General features: G+C 42.9%; 1 protein-coding gene across 2 annotated transcripts in view; it reads left to right on the forward strand.

Annotated features, from left to right (window-relative positions):
- The window catches only part of COMMD1 (copper metabolism domain containing 1), a 55,576-nt gene that overhangs the window by 14,765 nt on the left and 17,210 nt on the right, over positions 1-23,601 (forward strand). Inside the window, exon 3 of one of the 2 annotated variants that reach the window (XM_032443935.1) lies at positions 11,818-11,914. The exons of the other annotated variant lie outside the window; for it this stretch is intronic. Within the exon in view, the coding sequence (XP_032299826.1) occupies positions 11,818-11,914 (97 nt within the window). The remainder of the gene's footprint in view (positions 1-11,817; positions 11,915-23,601) is intronic. 2 annotated transcript variants of the gene reach the window in all.

The following is a 23,601-nucleotide window of genomic DNA, read 5'->3' on the forward strand; positions in this document are numbered from 1 at the left end:
CCTCTGCCCACATATCTGGGGACTCCTGGGAAGGTGAAGCAGAGACTGCTATTGGTGGATGAGCAAGTTGTTCTTGCATGCTGGATCCAGCCCATAAACTTGAAACTGTTCATCTGCCTTTATAGCCCTTTTATGGATTTTTACTGGATCGTTAGCACATTTAAATCAGTTCTAAAAAGCCAGTTTTTGTAGCACATTGAAAGTACATATGCTAATATCTTTCTGAAATGTATCAGAGTGGCATTTCTGAAGGGTAAAACCCGTCAGTCATAGATTTGATTTGGTGAATAGCAAAGATAAAAATCTGTACAGGAAAGCTGACTAATTCAAGAGCATAGGCAGTTTTCATGTGGATGTTTGAAAGCAGCAGAGTATACAACTGCATTGACATGTGGTGAATTAACATGAATATTTGATGTTACAACATAAGCAAAGAAATCCTCTGTAGGAGCTACACCTTCCCCGCGTTTGAAGTCACTCTGATTCTTCTTAGTGTCTCTGGATTGGGTTTAGGTCACTGCCCAGTAGAAGGCTGGGAGGCTGGGGTGAATGCTCACCTGCTTCAATGAGTAACCACTTCTTTCTTACACCTCTGAATTGTCATCCATCAGTTCTTCTATGATGGGAAGGAAGAATTTATATGCAAGACTTAATATGGCTAGAAAAGGGGAATTTTAAGTAACTAGTTCACGAATAGGCCAAGTTTACGTGCAGTATGTTCGATGTTGTGTTTTCTAACGGGGCGGAGATATTTCTGGTTTTAAGAACTCATTACAACTTGAATGAATTAGTGTTTTCAATCCTTAAGAAGAACGAGTCCCTTCTTCTTAGTGCTTTTAAAAACAGTTCTCCGGTAAAGATTTTACAGTGAGATTTAAAGTCTCCTTGATGCTGCTGGTTTATGCTTCGTACATCCCGGTTAAAAAGAGATGAACAAGCTAGCCATGATGATTGCTCTGCTTTAAAAGCCTTTCTTTGACAATATGACTAAAAGAAACCTTAAGTAATTGCGCTTTAGCCTTCATTTTCCATTAGCAGTAGGTGATATTCTGTGCTCATCACTGCCAGACCATTCTTTCTTTTTGAACAGCCCATCTGTTTTGTTTTCTTTTTTTTTCCAGAATGGTTCCAGCCTTCTGTACCGTGTTTACTTTTGAAGCCATCTTTAGCTCCCTGTCCGCTTTGTGTCCTTTTAATCTTGTTCTCTCTCAGAGTGTTTTTGTGTGTGAAATTTCAGCAGGATGCAGATGTGCGGGGAGGGCTGGAGAGGTAGGTGAGCCAGGAGAGCCACTCTCCTCATGCCCTTCCCTTCAGGAAGCTCCTTTTCCAGTTACAGATTTATATCCAACCTTGTCAATATTAAGAAAACCCCAACGCATTAGTATTGCACTGTGGTATTAAGAGATATTTAATTTCTTTAGTTTAGTTTTGTTTTGTTTTTTTAAAAAACTTTGTCACGTTCTTTTTCTTGTCTTCCTCCTGCTAATCTGATTTGCTGACAGGCTTTTTTGTTAGCTGTGTACAATTGGAAATGAATAGGAATATTTTACCTAGAATTTGTCACTCGTGATGTCAGGTGTAACTTATCCCTGCAGCTCAGCAGGACTGGCACTGACACAGATGATATGTATCAGATGCTGGAACTGCTCTGCTGATGCTTTTTTGACAATTGTGAGCTGTGCAGAGTATTTTCACATGAAATCAGGGATTCTACTGCAGGATTATTTCCATAAGGACTTAAGGAAATAGCATCAGGATTACAGCCCAGAGGATTTTTTCCTCGATACTCTCTCAAACACTAACTTGGGGATTCTCAAAACTTCCCATTTTTCCCCCAGCATGGTATATTTCTTCATTTCTGGTTTCAAAATGGCTGTATCCACCTGACATAGGTATCATAAAACTTAGTTAATGTGGGTACTGATGGTGAATAGTGCTATAGAGCAAATACTAAACGCTGCAGTATATTATGAAATCAGAATAAATTCTTTCAAAATTAAGGATAAAGAGCAACCTCACGTGCCATGTCATTTTTCTGAAGACTGAAACCCTCATATAAAGCAAGAATATAATCCTCATGCAAAACAGACAAACATGAATAAAAGATTTTGGTGAATAGAAGATCTAACGGTATTTGTATTGTTACACTAAGTTCTCACGAGTGAGATAAATATTTTCTGATAAAAGGACTTAACGGATAATTAACCCTTTATTGGTGCAAGTGTTTACAAGGTGCTGAAAAGGTAAATTCTAAATCCTAAATCCCGGAATTCAGCTTCATAGAATCATAGAATCTTTTGAGTTGGAGAGGATCTATGAAGGCCATCTAGTCCAACTGCCCTGTAATGAGCAGGAACACCTCGGAGCCCATCCAGGCTGACGTTGGATGTTTTCAAGGATGGGCATTCACCATCTCTCTGGGCAGCCTGTGCCAGTAGTGTAAAAATCTTCTTTAATCCAATCTAAATGTCCCCTCTTTTAGTTTGAAACCCTTGTCCTGTTACAGTAGACTCCACTAAAGTGTCTGTGCCCTTCTTTCTTATAGTCTCTCCACTCATAGCTCTCTCTGCTCATCAAATCCATGTTTTTCCTATTTGGTGAGAAGAATGCTATGGGGGACCATATCAAAGGCCTTCCTGAAGTGTGGATAGATGACATCAGCAGCTCTTCTCTTGTCCACTGATGGACATTACGCCATCATAAAAAGTGATGAGATTGGTCAGGCAGGAGTTTCTCCCAGTGAAGTCATGCATGAAGTCCCATATCACCTCCCTGTCTTCCATGTGCCATAGTGTAGCTTTCAGGAAGATCTGATCCATGACCCTCCCTGGTACAGAGGTGAGGCGAACAGGTTGGTAGTTCTCTGGGTCATTCTTTCTACCCTTCTTAAAAATAGGTGTGACGTTGCCTTTTTTCTGGTCACGATGGACTTAACTCAGCTGCCGTGGCCTTTAAAATATAATTGAGAGGGCCTTGGTGACAGTTCCATCAGCATTCTGAGTTGCATCTTACTGGGATACAAAGACTTGCTTGTTCAGGTTCCATAGGTGTTTGTGAACCTTATCTTCACTTAGAGTGGGAAGGGCAATTCTCTCCCAGTTCTCACCTCCCAAACCAATAAATCTTGTATAAATCTTATGACCATTCCAGGATTATAGATTGAATACTGCTGAGGACCTGCTGGCACACTTTTGTAAGCACAAGTGTGTGAAAGACAACGGTCTGCACAGGCTATAGTCATTTGTAGCAATGACTTTCACCACTGAAGTAAGATGAGGTTGCAAAGATGTCGTGGCTAAGCTCATGCTATAGGGAGGAAGCACCGTCTCACGCTGCTTCATAACTATTGCTGAAAATAACTTCAGACAGTGGACTTGCAGTTCTTTCAATGTAGGGTGTATTCTGCTAAGACAGCCCTCCTTTATAGGACAGCAGTGTGGGTGAGGAGATGCACCTTGAGATAAAAAGCAGCTCTAGGCTCCGTCACTACAGAATAAGGGCAGTGTGGCCTGCAAAGGGGAAGGAAGAAAAACCACCAAACCATTTCTTCTTTCCAGCCTTTGTCTGTTTTAATCTTTGTAGTTATGAAAGTTACTGGAACATTTGTTCCTGCCAGAAGTGGGAAGTGCAGAGTCTGGATCGATAGACTTAACCACAACAGGCTCAATATTTTTATGTGATTAAAAATACAAAACCCAGTAAATGAAAAAATCACCTTTTGCCACCAGGACAAATGTAATCACTTGAGCTTTTGTTCACCTTGGAAATTCATGAGCTGGAGGGAATAGTTACATAACGCAGTACAGAGAAAAGCAAATAAAAACCATAAAGGGCAATGGGTCACTCGGCATAGGAGAAAACTGGAGCACGGTTGGCTTACTTAACTTGATTATTTCCTTAATCCTCTGCATGGTACTCTCTGCAGTCCATTGCTTCATCGATTCAATTTCTGTCACCTCTTCTTAAAAGCAAGTGAAATCTGATGAAGGAGAACTGAACTTTATTTGTGGATGTTGGGATTTTTCAGCATGATATGTTACAGAGATAAGAGCTTTAAACTGAGATATTAGTTAGATAACTGCCCAAATGCTTTTCAGTAAGCCAGGAATAAATCACATGTGCTAAGTGTGGCCCAGGCTTGGTATTAGCATGAGGAATTGTGGTAGTTCTAATAAACCTTTCAACTTCAACTGCTGCTATGTACAAATCCGTCCTTCCACTTCAGTCGTGGAGTCTTGAAATTCTTTACCTTCTTAAAACTGTATTAAGGTCACCTGTGAAGTTGGATGAAGTCCTTGCAGTCAGATATGCCGTCAGGGTCTCTGCTATGACTGACCCGCAGTCTCCGGGTGGAACTGGACGTTTTACTGCTCTTGGTTTAATCCAGTCACTGCATGAGTTTTTGTTCCCTTTCTGTTTACTAGCCTCATGTGGATGTTTGAATCAGAGAGTGTTTCTGTTGATTTGGAACCTCATGCTCTGGTTCAGTCTGACTGCTTCAGCTTCTAGGTCAGGAGATGTGGAGTTCAGTTTCAGCAGGCTGAGAGGACTGTATAGAGAGTCTGTATAGAGGCTGGTAATGTATGTAGTAGAAGCTCCTTGAAGACAAGTAGGAGTTGAGCAGCTTTACTATGCAAGGATGATGTCCATCGGCTGCTGCGCTGCCACTTGTTGTGGACCCAGGGAGCATCTGCTGGTCTGAGGCCTCCCAAGGGACAGTATGGGGGTAGTTGTTAGGTTTGGCACTATAAGCAGCACACGGTTTTTGGTGTGAGTGTGTTCTGCTTTGTGAAGGGAAACATGATTGAAGGACCAAAGTTTGTAATCTCTGCTAGCCTGTTTTTAATGGAAGTAAAAATATTTTCTTGATCCTCAAAAGAAAAAGGCAGGGAGGGGTTATAATTTCTTTGCTGGATAGCTTTTGTACAGCAGAGCAACTGGCTTCTTTGTGTGTTAGCCTTGGCTTTGGCATTGCTGGCCATCAGCACTCTTCAGAGCACTTGGATGTCGAGAGCAGCAAGTAATTTGTTCTTAGAAAAGTCAGCAGAAAAGGGAGTTGTAATGAATATAAGTGCCCACTGCACTGACTGACGGAGTGTTTTGTTTTTACAAGCCTTGCTTGGCCAAGCACGTTTGGAATTGTTTTGCCAGTTGGCCAGCCCTCCCACTCTTGACAGCGTGCCACATTGCCACTGTAAAGCTCTTTGGAGATCCTTCCAGGTTTGTCATGATCTCTTCTGAGGTCCCTGAATATTTGCATGCAGGGCTGTAAATGAGAAAAGGTTCTTATGAGTTCATTTTAATCAGGAAGAGCTGCTGCAGAAGAAAGTGTCAGAAAATTGGGAAGCTGGCACATCATTACAAGTATTTCACACCCTTCTTTGCTGCTTAACCCTTAGAATTCTTTTTATTCTGTGTTACATGCATGCATATGTAAGTATACGTCCTCTTTAAAAAGGTTTGGCTGTGTGAGAATTGGTTCAAAACCAAAATGTGCAATAGCAAAGCAAAATTGCTGCCAACTGTTCAATTTAACTTGTTGATCTTCTCTGCATCTTTTAGTTTCTGAGGGAAGAGTGAAGCTGTGTCTTTCCTTTTGAGCAGCTTGTATGGTATTTGCCAGCAGCTTATCTTTTTTCACCTTTGTTCACAAAGGTTTTTTTTACACTCTGTTACACTAAGCATTATGGCCTTAGTTCTCCTGACATTTGTGACTTGTTCTCACTATAGTGCTATCCACCTGTTATGCATTTGCAGAGCTGGAAGTGAGATGCTTGAGTGAGTCTATCTCAAATGAAGGTTTTTGGTTGCTCACCCCCCATCCTTTTAATTTTTTTTCCAAATTAATTTTAGTCTGGTTCAATGTGCCGAGAGATGAAAATTACAGAAAATTTAGCTGAAGAAATGGAGAACTCTGCTATGCCACTGAAAAAAGCTCTTATGGTCACATAAGATTTGAAGTGCAACTTTGCCTGCTTTTCTCTGAAAGAAAACAGGAGGAGATCCTCGGGGTGCTTTTGGTTATGGCACTGCCCTGTTTACTGCTTTACATGTTCAGAGATTCAGATGTTCAGGTTACTACTTTGAGCATCATCCCAGAACCGACTCCTCTTCAATTAAAGGGAGATTCTGAATTTAACTTACAGAAGATACAAACCAAGCTGTTGATTAAGAAAGCTCTCTAAGCTATGAATTTGCATAGACGCTGACACAGGTTCTCGTTTTGTCCTTTCTAATTGTTGGCTGTAAAACTCTACAGAGATAATCAAACATGCAAATCTGTGATATATTTTTAGTTCCACTCAATGATGTATATTCATTAATATGTCAATAAGACAAGGAAAGTGTAAGTTAAATTACATTTGCATGATTTGGTTAATAAATGCTTGATATACAGTCCCCACAAATGATGCAACTTGTTCAGGATCTCAGTCACTTTGTTTTAGTGATGGAAGTGCTGTTTTTATTATTTTTTTTTATATGGGTTCAGAGTGGAAGGTGGCATATTAAAAGAAGACAGCATTGGGGAGGGGCTCTAATGATGGAGTTACACCAGCCCAGCTTACCTGGTCTGAAGTAATGAGGTGTGACAGCGTGAGAGCAGCGCATCATGCTCAAACCAATAACCTCTTTCAGGAAATTACATTTCTGCTCTAAGCGGTCGTTCTGAATTATCTGCAGCTAATTTGAAGCTGCCTGCTTTTATGGAAACGGAGTGCTTCCATTTCCAGTAAATATCACCATGATGCTTACAGGCTGCTGTAAAGTATGACTGCCTGGGAAAAAGCTGAAGCGCGATTCAACTTAATTAGGCTGGAGCCTGTTTCTGCCTTCAGATATCTTTGTTATCCAATGAGAACAAACATGATGCTTGACAGAGCTGGCTTTTGTGTTACCCGCTGCTGTGAGGACTTGAAGAAGAGCTGTTGTCTTACTGGTGCAGGCACTGGTGCAACAGTGTCTTCTGCTGTTTCTCTTACTGCCTCTTTCCGACTTAGCAGAAGGTGCTGATTGAAACCAGTAGACTTCCATATGTACTGAAATGTACAGGTGAATCCTGGGTTGGTTCAGCTCTCTGCGTTGAACCACTCCCTTGTACAAAGAGCATGTGTCTTCATGGGCTCCAGAAGAAAGCAAATATTACTGCCTGAGCTATAGGGCCTGACGGTGGTTAACAGCCACCCTTCTCAGATGAGTACTGTGGGCACAGCCTGGTTGCTTAGTAAATCTTGGGCCAGATGGGCAGGCTGGTTTCCCAGCCTTCTTTCTAGGAAGCAGGAGAGAGGGGCAGCTTCTGCTTAACCCTGGGGGAAGTGCTCGAGTCAGTGTCATTAATCTCTGTCTGCTGGGTCACAGCAACCTGGGTTTGGTTTAACTTGCAATTGCTGGAGTAAAATCAACGTAAAATGCAAATGAAATGATGAAGAAAGCCTCATTGAATAGATGGGTGTTTTTCGTAAGCCATACTAAACAAACCTGGACTTTCAGAGCAGTGGTACTTACAAGTTTAAGCATGCCAAACACTGTGTGACAGTTATGGCACTGATAAACAGTAATCCAGGTGTGCTGAAATGCTGGAATTGTCTGAATGTTGTGTGTGACCTGGCTGCTTTATGTCATAGCACTTTGCTCTGCAAACATCTTCAGCTGAGCTTGGTGGATACCAGAGAAGAGCAGATAGCAGGCACAGTGCCCTCTGCTAAGGATGTGAGTTTGGGCTGCAGTGGACAAACAGATCTGTTTCAAAGACCTTGAGCTTCTTTCTCTGGGTGTTGAAGAGAAAGCTTTAGGCAGTGCTATTTCTTAGTCACTACATTTTGGAAGAGCACTTTTGCAGCTAATGGTGTGCTAATCTTCCTGCTGCTGCAGCTTGCTATGCAAGGGGCTGCAGCTTGGATCATGTGGAGAGCAGGAGAATTGTACTGTGCTCCAGGACTGTGATACAACCTCGGCTTTTCAGCCCCTTCCTGTGTACTCCCTGCAGCTCTTGCTAGCAATCCCAGGAGAGCTGCTGACCCATACACGTGTAGAGCCCTGGGATGGAGGGCTGAGCATTGCAGACACTTATACCTCCAATCCCAATGGGATGCACAGTGCAGCAGCTCTCCCTCCCCTACCCCACTGCAGGACAGGACTTTTTCATTCAGGCGAGGAGCTGTCAGTAGTGCTCTTCCCTTGTCGTCTCACTGCTTTCCCCATCTGGCATACCCAGCTTGAATGCAGTTCCTCTGCATGCTCCCACGACGCCCTTTGCTTGGCTGTGGTTGTTTGTTTTCACTCCCACACTGTCACCGTTTCATTCACTGCCCGGAATAATAAGGGGTTTGTTGAAAGGGTGCTGTTAAGTAGCTTGTTGTCTTCATTTGTTCCCTCTTATTTATTGAACGTTCTCTTCCAGTGTACTTTGAATACAAAATTATTGATTTCTTCATGTTTTCTTGTAATGGTGTTTATTACTGGGGAGGCGCCTAGGCAAGCCATCTAACTATCATAAAAGTCTCATAAATACAAATCAGTTACGATGGTATTGCAATTCCTGTTTCAGAGGTGAAACCCGAGGACAGAAGATGCAACTACAAAGTTTTCCACTAATTTTGGCACTCAGTTTGGAAAATGCTCAAATTGAGCTTCCAACCGTGCTGGTATGGCCAGAGTACATTTCTGATGGCACACCTGCAGCTGTGACAGCATGTTTGGTGTAATGCTGCTCAGCAAGCTTTCCTGTCAAGGCACAGCCCAGTTCTGGTATTGCTCTGCTGTTTTAATCATAATGTCTTGCTTTCTCTTCCTGCAGCTTCCCATCCGCCTTACCCCATGCTAACCAGCTTCTGCAGTCCATGACCTGGGCAGAGCACAGCCTCAGTACGCAGCCCTGTTTCATTTCTGGCACACCAAACACCATGGATTAGTGGGATCTGGTTGTCACAGACTCTTGCAGTGCATGTGCCAAAGGGCAGAGTGTTGTTTAATGTTGCCTGGCAACTCTAATTCCAGTGTTTTCTGTGTTTTGAGAGTTTTGTTTTGTAGAGCTCATGTGCTTTGAGTTAACTCACATTTAGGAGGAAGCTGAAAAGAATTTAAGATGGTGTGCAGAAAGTCCTGGCTCTGACCGCCCCTGTGTATGTGTATGCAAGAACCCCTGAGCAAATAAGTTTACCTAATGGTTACATGCAAATAAAGGCAGAACACTTGAGATATTCACGAGCCACTAGAGAAAATATTCCTGGGATTTTTTCAGCCAAAGAAAATCTGAGTCGGAGCTTCAGCAGAGCAAAACAGTAATGCCTCCCTGTCCTGAACTTGGGGAAGGGCTTTTAGTGCCTCTCTCTTCTTTCCCTGTTGTTGCAATGCAAGTGAAATGGCACTTTTATCTCAAGTGGTTTCCCTAGATACTAGATACTACTTGTGCTTCCTGTGAGTGTATGTAATGTACAGTCTCTTCCTCCTAACATCTTTTTTTCCAGACTTGGAAGTGCTAAGCAATAATGCTTCATACGTAGTGAAATGTAACCTTGATTGTACTGGATGCTGTGCAGACAGTGAAATAAATCTATGGTTTAAATAAGTAGGTAACCATGGAGAGAAGCAATTACAGTGGTGTAGTAGGATACCTTTAATACAATGGTGCTTTTTGAAACCTGAGGCTGCCCAGCAGCCCCAGAAGTCCACCCTGGGCAAGTGCTGCCACTCTTGTTGGCTGAAATGAGCATTCTGCCGCATTAGAAAGCCAGGCTGGGAGCACACTATGAAGTGGTTCACCTATAGGAATTACTTGGCACCGAAAGCTCCAGTGTATTCTCTTAATAAGCTTTATTGGGTAGGTTTGTGCATTTGAGCTGTATAATTTGGTACGTAAAGATGCTTAAAACGAGAATCAGCTTTGTCCTTGGGATTGGTATGAGCAAAACCCAGACTTGTTACCCTGGAGGTTTCACTAGCAGCAGTGCTGGGGCTGGGCAGAGTGCAGCACTGTGTGTTTGTGTTGAAAGCAAACTGCATTTGCTGTGAAGGATGCAAAACACTCAATTAAAATGAGACATCAGACTATTCAAATAATTTTGTGTACTAGGGATCCAGGTGGCTATAAAGTCTGTGAGGAGACAGTATTTTCTTTCTGATGTTTTTTCCCCTTTGGACTGGTGGGTCATGTGGCAGTCTCAGCTTAAGCAGGGTGCCATCAAAGGGCTAGATAGATTTACCAGACAGAGAGAACTGCTGGTGTGTGCCTTGGATGCAGTCTTTGTGTGTCTCATTTAACATGAGCTAACTGGAGGACCATAATCTTATTTTATTTTTGCTTTAATTTTCTCTGGACTTCATCTGTCATCTGTTTGCAGCTCGTTCAAAGATCTTCCTCTTTTGCCCTCTACTCTCTAATAAAAAGGACTTATTTGAAGATAAGTTCTGAGGACTGAAGATCAACATGTATGAACAAATGGGTCCATTTATTTAGAGAAGACTAGCTCTGTATGTTGCATGCTGAAATAGATGTATTTTTTTCCCCGTTCCCCTGTGGTAAACATAATTCACAGTACAAGCATTGTTAATGCCAAGCGCCTGCCCAGCATCCTGTTGACACTTAATGGTATTTTTGAGAGAGATGAAGGTTGGGTCAGTAGAGTAAATGGAATATCACTTTTTGTGCTGCAACCAAACGTGTTCAAGTCTGTGTGTATACTTTGTTTCATATGCAGGCACTTATTTGCATGAAGGTTTGGCAGTAACAGGCCATCCTGGCTTTTCCTGCTCTTCATTTTGCCTCATCTGCTTTCTCATCTCTGACTTTTTCCCATCCTTGCAGTGCATTGGCTACTCCTGTAGCTCACCTGCTCACAAACAGACCTGCCTGCTGGTGCTCGGACTTTCATCATCTTTGGAAACCTGCATTTGAGCAGTCAATAGCTGGTCCCTTTTGGAGGCTGTGCCCCTGCCAGCTTGGTGCACAGGCAGCAACCTGCTGCAAGTAGGTGTGCTAGGAGCCAGTTAGCAGCCACTGGCACCCAGGGAGATTTCCAGGGTGGAGAAGGTGCCAGAGACAGCCAGGGAGCTTCCTGCAGGACTAGAAGTCAAGTAATTTCAATGGAAATATAAACCATTAGAAAGAAAAGCAGAGAGCTGTTTTACTCATGTCATTAGCTGCGTTCCTGTTCGTTTATTTTTGTTTCATATAAAAAATGTCACATGTGCAATTCCTAGCTTCCATGTGGTGCGTAGGTCCCAGCATAGGACCAGGATAGGGATGGCTGTTTCTGTGCTGAGCAAGGAGAAGGCAGAGTGGCTCTTAACCATTTGCTACCTTGTTATGGAAAGTGCATTTTGCAGAGATGATTGCTGTGGCAGCTCCTACCCGTCATTCCTCTTTTTGTTTGTCTCCTTCCTCATAGGTGTGCAGCAAAATGGAAACCTTTCACTTGTTTTTAGATGTGGGAGAGATCAGTCCCATACGTCTTGCTTGTGAGCAGCCAGCCTCATTATGCAGATACGATTGCGGGGTGCATTTGTGAATCACAGACTGGTTTGGGTTGGAAGGGGCTGTAACTATCATCAGGTTCCAACCCAATCTGCCAAAGGTTCTACTTCTCTTCTAGCATATTTCATATTTTTACTTGTTGCATGTGGCTTAAACATAGGAAATGTTGTACTTAAAAGGTGGGTAGTACAAATTGCTTATAACCTGCATCACCCAGGGGCTATTTTGTCCCTGTGAACTATGAAGCCGGTCACCTTCATGAGGTTTTCAGAGTGCTAGAGGGAATAGTAGGGATCTCTTCTCTCACAGGAAAGACTGTTTTTCTTTGGGCACTTGTTTTCTTCCAGGCAAAGAATCAGAATCCAAAATCCAGCCTCAGAGCTGTCTTGTCTGAAACTCCTACGGATTCCTGGGTTGCTGTCACTGCGACAGCACTGCAGTCAGGTACCATGGTGATCTTAAACACTGCCACATCACCTGCATGTGCTTGTCAAATAATTTCTGTTACATTGCTTTGATTCCAAGATGATTAAACAACAAACGTGTATGATTCCCACTGCAATGCCTTGCTACTTACCTTATAAGAAATCCATCTTTAATGGTTTGCTTACTGCTTGTCAGCATCTTTTTGTCATATTTTTACTGCTTTAGCTTCAGGGAGAACAACTTGTGACAGGTGTAGGAATCTGCCTGTGTAAAAGCATTGCTCACTGAGACACCAGTTGGCCCTTCTTTTAGGAATTCGTTTCAACAGCATACTTGTAAGGATCTCTTCCTACTTTTACTTTGAAAGTAAAGATACTAAATAGCACGGTATTGTCCCAACTTCACCATTTTCATAGCTGTTCAGGAAGCAATTCCTAGTGGTCTCATTCTGAAAACAAAAACAGTACTTCCTAAAAACCTGCAGAATCTGTTGTGTTTGGGCCTCAAGGCCATGACAACAGCTATGAGAGCACGACTGCTTCAGAACTGGGTTTAAACCTCTCTGTGGGCAGCACAGGCTTCCTAATAGCAGCACCACAGCTGAATGAGGGTTCAGTTCCCTTTCCCCTCCCTTCTTTCCCAGAAAGCCATTTGCATGCTTCACAAAGAGAGTTTTCTGCCAGATACTGAGCAAAATCTGCTCATAGGAGTCCTCATTGATTCCTGGAGGCGACATAGGGGAACAGTGACTTGTATGAGGCTGTGATGGCCCTGAGTCAACAACCACATGGGTTGGGTGCCCCTCGTGGAACCAGCAGTCCTGTCAGGATGACTTCTTCCTGATCTGAAACACACATTGGTTTCAGCAGTCACTATAAGCTAGGAATTTATTTGGAGGCTGTTAAGTTGGGTAAGCTCAACAAACAATTTAATGAGTACACTGCATGAGCATACTGTAATACCGTAATTGTTTTGTTTCTGTATCATGGGTCACATAAGGGCTGAGAGGCAAGAAGCACTATAAACATGACTGCATGCTGGGAAGTCTGGAGGGGGAGGAAAGGGGAGAAACTACCAAATAAAATTCAGTTGAGTGGGATAGCTTTCTCCTGGGATGATGCAAAGGACATTAACGTTGAAATGCAGAAAATCAGATGCTTCTGTGTTTACGTAGTTAGTCATGCTGGCCTGGCAAGGACCGGTTTTCAGTATGTAGAGTAAAAAGGTCTTCTATTGATTTGGAGGGACGTTACTTGTTTCTAATCTCAGGAGTTAAGATTCAAAATGGGTTTGTTTGTTTTTTTCCCCACTCCTTCAAAAAGAAAGCCACAGGAATGTCACCATGGGTTTAAGGAAGGGAATTCTATTGAATTTTAACAGAAAGGACTCTGTTTCATCATGGCTTGAAAGAGGCAAGCTAAGTCATATTGGCAATAATTAGACAAAACTTAAGAGTGATCAAAAAAAAAAAAAAAAGTAGTCAGCTGCTAGAAGTACATGGAACTGGCTGAACATGTCAACACAAGAAAGACAAGGAGTGCTGTGCCTTTACTGTTCCTCAGTGGCAGTGTGTGGGGTCACAGGCTTGTTTGAGGGCTGATGGCACATGTCACAGCAGGGCCTCAGGAGGAAGGCTTCTGCATTGCATTCAGTGACACCACAGTGCTGAATGCAACGTGACAAACGGAGCGTGTCAGGTATCAAATGGGTGCCAGCTTCATGACAGAATAGTCTCACGTGGAGCGGTACGGAGGTGTTCACAGCCCTTCCCAGCTGCTCCTCTTGTGCCAGAACACGCAGCACCTGCCTGGGCCAGGTTTTGGTTAAAGCTCTATCTGTAAGCCTGTCCTCAAGCTCAGAGCGCTCCAGCTGATAAATGATAAGTCCATGGCACTGCTGGTCTGTGTTTCACTAAGTCCGTAGCTGCATTCTGGCAATATCAGTTGTGCAAAGAGCTGTTGTGTAACAGACATGTCAAAAACGTTGCACTGATGTGTTTGCTTTCAAGAGGACTTTCCTTCTCACTTCTCTGTGTGATGCTTGAGGCTGGTCTCACCACACCGCATGTCTCTTTCCTGCTGCCAAAGCCTTGCACTATTGTCTGAAAATGTGAGTTCCAGTGAATCAAATGGAAATTCTTGGATTTTTATTTGTTTCCCTTGGCTGAAGAATGGGATTTGTTCATTTTTCTCCATGTCTTAGAGCTTGGTGCATGGCACAGAGAGCACTTCCTTGGTGCTGCTAACACATACCTGCACATCCTTGGAGATGGCCACTGGTTATTGCCTCCTGTCCCATTCATGATGAGCGCCATTTTGTGATGAAGGTTGCACATTTGTAGTAACACAAATAATGGAAAAATACTCTTCTGTTTATCAAAGGGGAAAAGAGCTGGCTGAAGAATGTGTCCCTCTAAAGTTCTAAAGGAAACAAAATCTTCACACAAAAGCCAGTCCCTACTTGCCAACAAAATATTGCTGTACGTCTCCAAGTAGTTTTCTAAACTTGTAACCAAAGATGTGGATGCCTCTGTGAAAACAATTAGGGCTCTTTTTAATTCTTCTTTGTTTCTCTTTGTTTCTTTTGCATGAGATTGTTATGTCTCTATTTAGCTTTAGTACTTACCTTTGGCTTAAAGCATGGAAATAATTCATATTAAATACAGCTTCAAGATTTTAACTGTGAATACTTGCTACATTAAGTTAACCTGCATTGTCATGCTATGCGTGTACTTGCATGGCCAAAATAACCCAAACCCACTGGAAAAAGGCAGTGAGGTAATTGGGGATTGCTGAGCAGCACGGCCCTGCGTGGTGAGCAAAGCAAATTCTTGGCGTTTGGCACTGGGACAGGAGGGAATTACAGCTTGCTGGTGGGATCGCTGCTGGCTATGGCTTAAAGCTTTGCTTTTTGTCTCTGCTCTTCCCAGCATGCCCGAAGCTTTGCTTTCCGTCGTGTGTCTGGAGGACAACTGGAAAGTAAGGTTACATTCTTTCAGGACAAGTTCATTGTATCTGACCTGGGAAAAAAAAAAAAAGTCTCTGCTTATCTCTAAAGTTTTAAATAAAGTGCTTTAAATAAAAGCTGAAGGAAAACAATGAAGGAGAGGCAGTGCTATTTCTGTCAGTTGATGCTCTGCCTACTGTCACACGTGCTGTAATTTGTTCTTGCAGTTGAAGAACATCAGCTTGATGCTCAGGGTAAAGCTTGCAAAGTGATTTTTTTTGTAACGTGTGGTGGTTACACGTGTTCATAGCAAATGCACTCTAACACATGGGTGTGCAAGCATGTATAAAGCCTGGGAGGAGGAAAAAGCGCTTTCCTCAGTCCTGGCCCTGTGTGTAGCTGTGGGTCAGACTCTGGCCACTTCTCTGCTTTCTTTATAGCAAGGGAAGAGGGGTTTTCTTGCAGAGCTCATCCGCTCTCCTGCTGTTCCATCTTGAGGTGCCTCCTGAAGGAAGAGCGGCAGTGAAGAGGATCTGGTGAGAGCTGGAGCAGTGCCTCTTTTCTTTGTGGTATTTAAATTTAGTGCCTTTTGGCTGTGCTACACGAAGAAGATAGGCTTGATCTCTGAAACCTAGCTTGCCTTACAGTGACCTGCATAAATCAAGCATTCATCTTGCTCATGTGGAAAGGAACGGACCTTCTATTGTGTTTTTGGCTCTGAACTGAAGTCCTTGTTCCAGTGCCTGATTATAAAGTCGCATCGCCCAAGAAAGGCGTTTTTGTCTGGCATGGAGCAGGGAAGGCTCAGCCCTGGCAAGCAGCACAGCCTTGCCAGCCGGGCAGCAGCTGGACACGCTTGGTGCTCAGCGTTGTGCTTTCAGGGTTAGGGTGGTGTCTGATGGGGGCAATTCCCAGCAGCATCCTGCCGACTCAGCCGTCACAGTGCTGATGCCTGTGGTGATTTACAAACTGCCGTAACATCTTTGGGTAGGAATTGGGTCAGAAGTGAGAAGAGAGGTCCAGAGCACAACTGTGAGAAATCTCAGGAGGGTTTTGTCTTCAGCAAGAGGTGTGGGAGATGGAGCCCCAGGAGCTGAGCTGTAGTGACGGCACTGGACGTGCTGTGGTGTCCTCAGCAACTGCTGTTACCCAGAGAAATTATGGATGCTGCAGCCTCTGGTCTCTTCCCTTAGAAATCTTCTTTAAGAAGACTGCAGCCTCTTTCCTTCAGTGATGCTTTTTCCTCAGGTTCTGCTGGGTTGACATCTCTCGTGCATGTTTTTGCACTGTTTCTTAATGTTCAAAGATGTCGCATGTCCTAAAGCTGTGTTTCCTTCCTGTCCCAGGGTGGTTGCTCCTGCGTATTATAAACCACAGAAGAGCAACTGGAGGTCAGATAGACTTTTTCATACCCTCTCCAGTCATTTGTGTATGTTTACGTTTTCATTCTTGTGTTGAGAAAGTGAAATTTTGGACATATCTCCTTCAAAAAATGCATCCAACTACTGTTTAGGAAAGTTTGTGTCACAGGAGTTAGTGGCAAGCATTAAAAATAAAGATTACAAATTATTTTTAGATCTTGATGTTTTTTCCAAGCCCTGGACAGCTTGCCCAGTGACAGCACAGTGCCGGGCTCTCAGCATCACACTGGTTTCAGTCCCATATGTGGGGGCTGCACTCCCCAGGCAGACCCTGTGGGCAGCAAGCATCCGTGTATGCCCATGATGGAATACGTCACAGGGTGATTGTTTGCTTTCAGGAGCAGGTTGGAATACATTTGGGGACCTTCTTACACTTTCCAATGTTTTTTGGATTCTTGTGGCATCCCAGCCACAGTTCTGGATGTCTCAGAAATTTATTTAGTATGATTGGAATGAAAGTAACTTTCTTAGTATTTATTTTATTACTGCAGAGAGAAACCTATAGAATACAGAAGTCTTTAATGATTATCGTTGTTCAGGAAATCTGAAATTCATTACAAAGGTAGAAAAAATATTCCAATGTTTTATGCTGATTTTGTTACTCAGCTTTGCAACAATAACATTTTTTATCCCTTCAAGTGATACTTTAAACTGTTTGTGAGTATCCTCTGCCTTTAAGGAGGGAGCCACTGGTGTGCTCAGTGTTTACCCAGCTGCCTTCCCACTGCTCCCGTGAGTTCTTAAGCCATATGCAAATAGCCACTTACACTTCATTTTACATCATTTTAATTGCAAGTGTTTCTTCTTTCTCTGTAATTCTCTCCCTTCAGGTATTGGCTGTTCTCCCAGTTATCAGGCTCTTTCTGGAGAGGTTGAATGACTCGTCCTTTGCTTGCAGAGATGAATTAAAAACACTGCAATAAATTCACGTTAAGAATCTTCTGTTGACAATTTCTATTTCTGACAGCGTAGTAGGTGGAAACGCGTTGCATACACAAAGAGTATTTCTCACTGGCGTCGTCCAATAAAAGCAGTAGCTCTGGGGCCAAAATAAGCAAGTCCAGGAACTTGGAGGTGAAGTTTTGTCAACAAATGATCTGTTTTAAAATAGTGCAGCAGATGGACACAGTGGGCTGGTAATCTGCAAATTGAGGTTGATTTCCAGGATTTTGAGGGCTGGGATGTCTGTTCTGGGTGAGATGCTCAAACCCGACCATGACACCGGCCCTGCAGGAATCGTACACTTCTAACAAAGGTTCCCGTGGCATGTTTGGTGTAAATAGAGCATCAGACTTTATTGCCAGGAAATATCCCAGAGGGAGCAGAGGGAGTAATTGAAACATGGAACTTTGTGTGAACACTGAACAATATTCAGGAGAAGTGCGGGTTGTTCAAGCGTGGGTGTTCTTATGAAAAGCCTTCTGGAAAGGTATGGTCTTCTCATGCATTTCTCCTCTATTTTTCACAGCCTCTATTACTTACGTGCTTGCAATCTGGGCCTTGTTCTGGAGTTTACTCATGATGCTAACTTCACAAATGATACCTGTAATCACAGAATCGTTATGGTTGGAAAGACCACTAAGATCATCTAGTTCAACAACCAGCCCACCCCCACCATGCCCACTGACCGTGTTCTTCAGTGCTACACCTCCATGGTTCTTGGCACCCTCTGGGGCAGTGACTGCACCACCTCCCTGATCTAAAGGCCTTCAATGTGAACACCTGATAGCCCATGAGCAGGAGCTGAGGTTGAACATGAGATAGGTTTGCTCTGTTCTGCTGGCTGCATTGTGTCCTCTGACCCTTCGGGGTGCTGGGTGAGCTGACTGACCATGGCTGTCATTCCCTTTGGAAGCTGCTTAGCTCTGGCTCTTGTGCTGCTCCCAGCTGCACCTCTGCTAGGACCCTTTAGGTTCGGTAATTTGCACAAATAGGAAACTGCTGTTTTTGTTTCCAATTCCTCTGGCAAGCATGAAGTTTTGAGAATAATGAGGGAGTGATGCTTATTAAACTGGGTGATTTGTTTTGGTCAAAGCTCTCTTAAGGAAAAGCTATTTTTAGAGCTTATCTGAGGCACGAGTTAACAGAGGTGTTCTGGAGCTTGCTCAGACAGCAATATGGATTGTTTTACCAGCAAATGTGAAGGGCTTGGTTTTGCTCCTTGCAATTTGTGTTTAAGTGCTCTACCAGTGTTTTTGTGGATCATAGCTGTGATGAGATGCAGGACCTCGGTATTCAGGGAAGCTGCCAAGGGAAATGAACTCTGCACCAAGGAAGCAAAATTGAGAGGGCTGGGGTGATGTGTCCTGCCCTTTTTCACGTTTACTGCCCAAAATGACTTTGTTTTTTATGTTACAGAATATTGATTGGTTTGAAGAATTTGCCAATAACGCAGTAGGTCGTCTGTTTAAGAACGTGAATGAATAAACCCAATCCAGATGCAAAATCAGCCCTAATTAGTATCATAAATCTTCTGAAGGCAAATTCCACAGACCTCCTCTTCCTCACTTTTTAAAAACTAATATCTAGATGGGCATAAATATATAGAACTGTACAAAGGCTGCAGCCCTTAGGTCATACTAAGCTTATTTCATACGTACAGGAGGAAGAAGTCAAGATGGCTGCAGCCGTGGGAGGGCCAAGCCCCAGCAGAAGCCCCAGTAGGCTGCAGCCCAAAGGTTGTCCTTTAATGAATTCATGGTTTTCTTTTCCCTTACACCTCGTAACCCATTTTGCTGAAACTGCGAGGCTGAATGGTTTGTGCTGAGCTTAGTGGCTGAATTTTGAAAGCTAGTGCATTGGATGCTGTGTTGATTATAGCACAGAGTGCCTCACTCTGTTCGTCGTTAATCTGCCAGATTGTCCAGGATCTACAAGTAATGAGTGTTGCAGTGTTTTTGGTTTTTTGGTTTTGAGAAAAAAAGTACTGGTTGCTAATTCAAGCTGTAAGAAAAACAGGCCTTTGGAGCTTCAAACCTTCTTGTTTGTGAAGCCTTCAAGTGGGAGTGAAATGCATTGTAGCAAGGCACTGCCCATCAGCTGGGACATTACATTGGCACTTGCTTACTCTATAGAGAATATGCAAGTCTCAAATTAATCAACTTTGCTGAAAGTAATAGTAGAAGTTTGTAATCTCAGATTTGCATTGAGTTTATTTTTCTTCTTCTTTTCTGCTTCTAATGAATTTGGAAACCACGCTTGGATTAGAGGTATAATTTCAAAAGCACGTTCTGTGAAAAACCCTATAAAGCAAGAGAAAACTCTTTGTAAGGTCAGAAGCTTTCTTCATGAAGTTTGATGCCCCCCAGCAGGAGGTGTGCTGGAAGAAAAACAAAAGTCAAATGTAAGTGAAAGGGACTTAAAATTCCTCCAGGCTCTCGGAGGCAGTTTTTGGATGCAATTTTTCATCCATACATTTGAGAAGGTTTCCTTGGCCTTAATTTTGGGTCGTTCACATCTTTTCACCTTCCTCCAGGTTTTCAGATGCAAAGCCTGTTTTGCAGATATGAAATTTAATCCATGCCTGAAGTTGTCTGTTAGCTGCTGTTGTCAGCTTGTGTTGCCCCTCGCTGAAATGTGACCTAGGAGCGAATCCAGTCTTCACCATCGGGTGAAGGCCATTGATTTGTGTGGTTCCTCCTTGCTTCCTGAAGTTCCTAAAGGAGCTGGTGGCTTTTTTTCTTAATGGAAATCAATCTGATTTGATAGCTGCTGTCATTAATGGATGATGAATGCATATAAAATTAATATAAAACTCACTCTGAAGGAAAAAAGCGAGTGTTGCAAAAACGTTCATGCTCATGTTCATTCATTGCCAATTGCAAATAGCATCTCTGCTTTCTCATCAGCCCATCTCAAACATTTGATGTTCTTTCTCTTACAGAGTGGGAACCACAGTAGTGTTTTTGGAAGCTAGCTTATAGTTCAGAGCAGATTGGTCATGATGAAATCTGTTTACAGTCCCGTTTCCTCTGAAGCTTATGTAACAGGTTTGCAATCTTAGCCAAAGTGTTCTCACACCGAATGCATTACAGCGTTATGTAATGGAGTGTGATGCTGTGCGTAAATTTTTTAAAGCAGGAGCTGGATAATCCATGACCAGACCAGTAAGGGCATTAGAACAGAATGGACGATGGCTGACTGCTAGTGGATTACTGAGTTTCTGATTTTGAAACTCTAAAGGTTTGCCCTTTGGACTGACATCTGTTTTGAATAACTGAACTGGCTCAGGCACTAAATCCAAAGTTTAATGGGAATTTCCTTGTTGTTTTAGCTCCCAAATGATTGTGGTATTCACATTATCAAGATCGGGGTGTTTATTGTCTTCTGCAGTACGTATGAATAGTGCAGAATATTAAACTCTGGGGATGAAGTTGATCCTTGATTACACAATTAAAATACGCCTGTGCCCTCCTCTTCCAGTTACTGGGGTGCAGTGTATGTGCCTTCCTAAGAGCTGCAGGCTCTTGCCTTGAGCTTGTTGGGTTCATCGAGAGGAATCTTCCAAGCAGCCTTTGGAAGTTTCACACACAGGTTGCTCCAAAGCAAAAGTGAGAGGTTGGTTTTCTTAGCTTTCTCTCATCTCTTGCAAGTACTTTAGGGACTCCAGAGTAAAACCCATTCCATTAGGCATGCTGATAACAGTTCTCTAGCTACCCAGCTGCTAATGGAAACCAACAAGGGAAGATTAAGAGGAAGAAAGAACTTTTTTTTCTTGTTCATTATAAGTGCTGTTCTTCTCTGTTTGGCTTTTCTTTCTGCTGTCATTGCTGTAATCCCACAGCTGTCATGGTAGGAGTAAGTGCTACATTACAGTGTAGAAAGTATAGATGTTTTCCTGGTTTCCTAGGTATTTCAGAGAGAGCTCTTTGTGGCTGAGAGATGGGTGGGAGACGGTTCTGGGGAGGAAAAGGGAAGAAATCTCAAATCCAAGTCAGTGCAAAATATGGCTTTCCTAAGGAAGGAGTAGTATAAGCAGAATGGTGAGTGATGGTCATCACTTGCAGTTCTGGGCAGGTGGGGAGATGGTGCGTTAATAAGATCATCTATGGGAGGGAAGTTTGTGGTATTGATGACATGAAGTAGAGTCTGAAGTGGTAAATGGGAAGCTAAATTTCTTGCACACAGCCTGGGAGGTGAGATAGAGGAGAACCTGCAGAATGCAGGTCTGGGTTGGGGTAAGAATGAGGAAGAACGGGAAAGAAGCACAAATCCGTATGTTTGAACATGCAGCTTAGCCACTTAAGAGGTGTCAGGAACACCTGGAGCAAAGCAATGAACAAAGCAAGACAAAGTAGCTAAGTAAGTGCCCACGGCAGTGCTTGCTCTCTTATTTTCTCCCCTTTCTGAGCTGTCTTTGTGATCTGAATTGTTGGATTTTAATCCTCAACCAGCTACTCAGCTATACTCAATTCTAGATTGCAAAGCAAAGTGTGTTATTTAAGTCAACGGAAAGAACAGTGAGCAGCTCTTCTGATGCTTCATTATGTATTTATAAAGTTTTTGGGCTTTTAACACTGGCATTAGAGCTGTTGCTCACTGTTAGAAAATGTCAGCAATTGTGCAGTCATTACCTCATTGCAAAGATGTTTCTGAGGTTGGTGTTTCAAATATGAACCAAATCTACCATATTAAAATGATTGTTTTTGGGGCAGACTCCCTCTTCTATGAAGAGGAGATGCAAAACTCAGCTCTCTAGTGGATGCTTCTTTTCCCTCTTGTATGGCTGCAGGTTGCATTTCCTGCTGTCAGTGGAAGTCACAGAATACCTGCTCTGATGCATGTGAGGACAAGCAATTAAGGAGAGAATCTGTGACCAAAGGAAAAGGTTGATCACAGACTAAGCTCAAGGCTCAGCCTAGGCTGGCTCAGCCTAATCTATAAGAAAGGCCAGACTCTTTAGCAGAGTCTGTTGTGACAGGACAAGGGGAAATAGTTTCAAACCAGAGATTTAGACTGGATATAAGGAAAAATATTATACACCATGGGTGGTGAGGCACTGCTGCAGGTTGCCCAGAGTGGTGGTGGATGTCCTATCCCTGGACATGATCATGCTGAATGGGGCTTTGAGCACTGTAGCTGTCCCTGGTCATTGCAAGGGTTTGGATTAGATGCACTTGCACTTTGCACTTTACAGGTGCCTTCCAGCTCAAATGATGCTATGAGATGGCAAATTAGGAAGTACATTTAGGGGAAAGTATCCCATAGGCTGCACAGTCTGGATTCCCTAACTCTCCTTGGAAGAATAAACCAAAACTTTTCAGCTTCTTGCTGGCTTTGTTTGGGAGCTGTCAGCTGTTGGTGTGTGTTTCTGTTAGCGGCAAGGTCTGTACAACAGAATGTCTCTATGATCAGCGAGGGAATGAGAGGGTAGTGATGCAAATGAAGCTCCAAATATATATGTTAAAGCTGCTTTTCTAGCTACTTTCCTTAATAGCAATAAATCTCATTGAGCAGAGTGCATCATGTGTCACAGTGGATACAGCTGTTCTGAGACAGAAGAACTTCAGACAGGGCTCCTGGCTCTCAAGACCCAGGTACCGGGTCCTTTTGCTCACCTTGTAGTGGGTGATGCTGTGGAGACCAGAACGTAAATGCTGGCTCTTCGTTGTACTCAGATAAAAGGGTTGTAGATGGAGCAAAGTATCATGTTTAGTTATTTAATGACAAGAAATGACCTCAGTTCTGTTTCTGGTAATACACTCCCTTCTAAATGTTTTGTCTGGAAAAAGTCTTATCCTGGTTTTAAACACTAGATCTTTTCTAATTACAACTTGGTTCTTTGGTTTTCCAAGTAACTGTTCCTCTCAAGCTGTTATTTTTAGCTACTGGAGTCTCTTGTGTTTTAGGAGAAGTGTGTAGCCTGAGGTTTAACTCAGTCAGGCCAGTAAATAAGAATTGTTTTTTGGTTTCCTTCCCTTCATCCTGTGTGTCAACAGCTTCCAAAGGGGACCTACGTTTTTATTGTCCGGTACTGATGAAAATGTCTCAAGTTATTATACCCATTACAAAGGGTGAGCAATGGTCTAGATGGCCTTTATTGTCTTATCTTGTTCATGAATGATTCAAAGAATAGTATCCAGTTCCTAGAAGCTCCCGGGCTTCATTTTTAACTTTGACTGATTGTTTACTTGAATAATAAGTGATGATAACTTCAGTGCAGTCCTGAGGCACCCGGATCACTGATGGCTCACTGTAAGTTCAGCAACAGTTAAAAATGCATTTCCCCGCAGTTTTTAAAGCTCCACGTCATTTTGCTCACAAAGAAGATCACTTCTGTAGGATTAGGTGGAGATGTTGCATTTGCTTGGAATTTTCTATTAATAACCATCTTGAGAA

Source organism: Coturnix japonica, chromosome 3, assembly GCF_001577835.2.
Source record: "Coturnix japonica isolate 7356 chromosome 3, Coturnix japonica 2.1, whole genome shotgun sequence".
Lineage (NCBI taxonomy): Eukaryota > Metazoa > Chordata > Aves > Galliformes > Phasianidae > Coturnix > Coturnix japonica.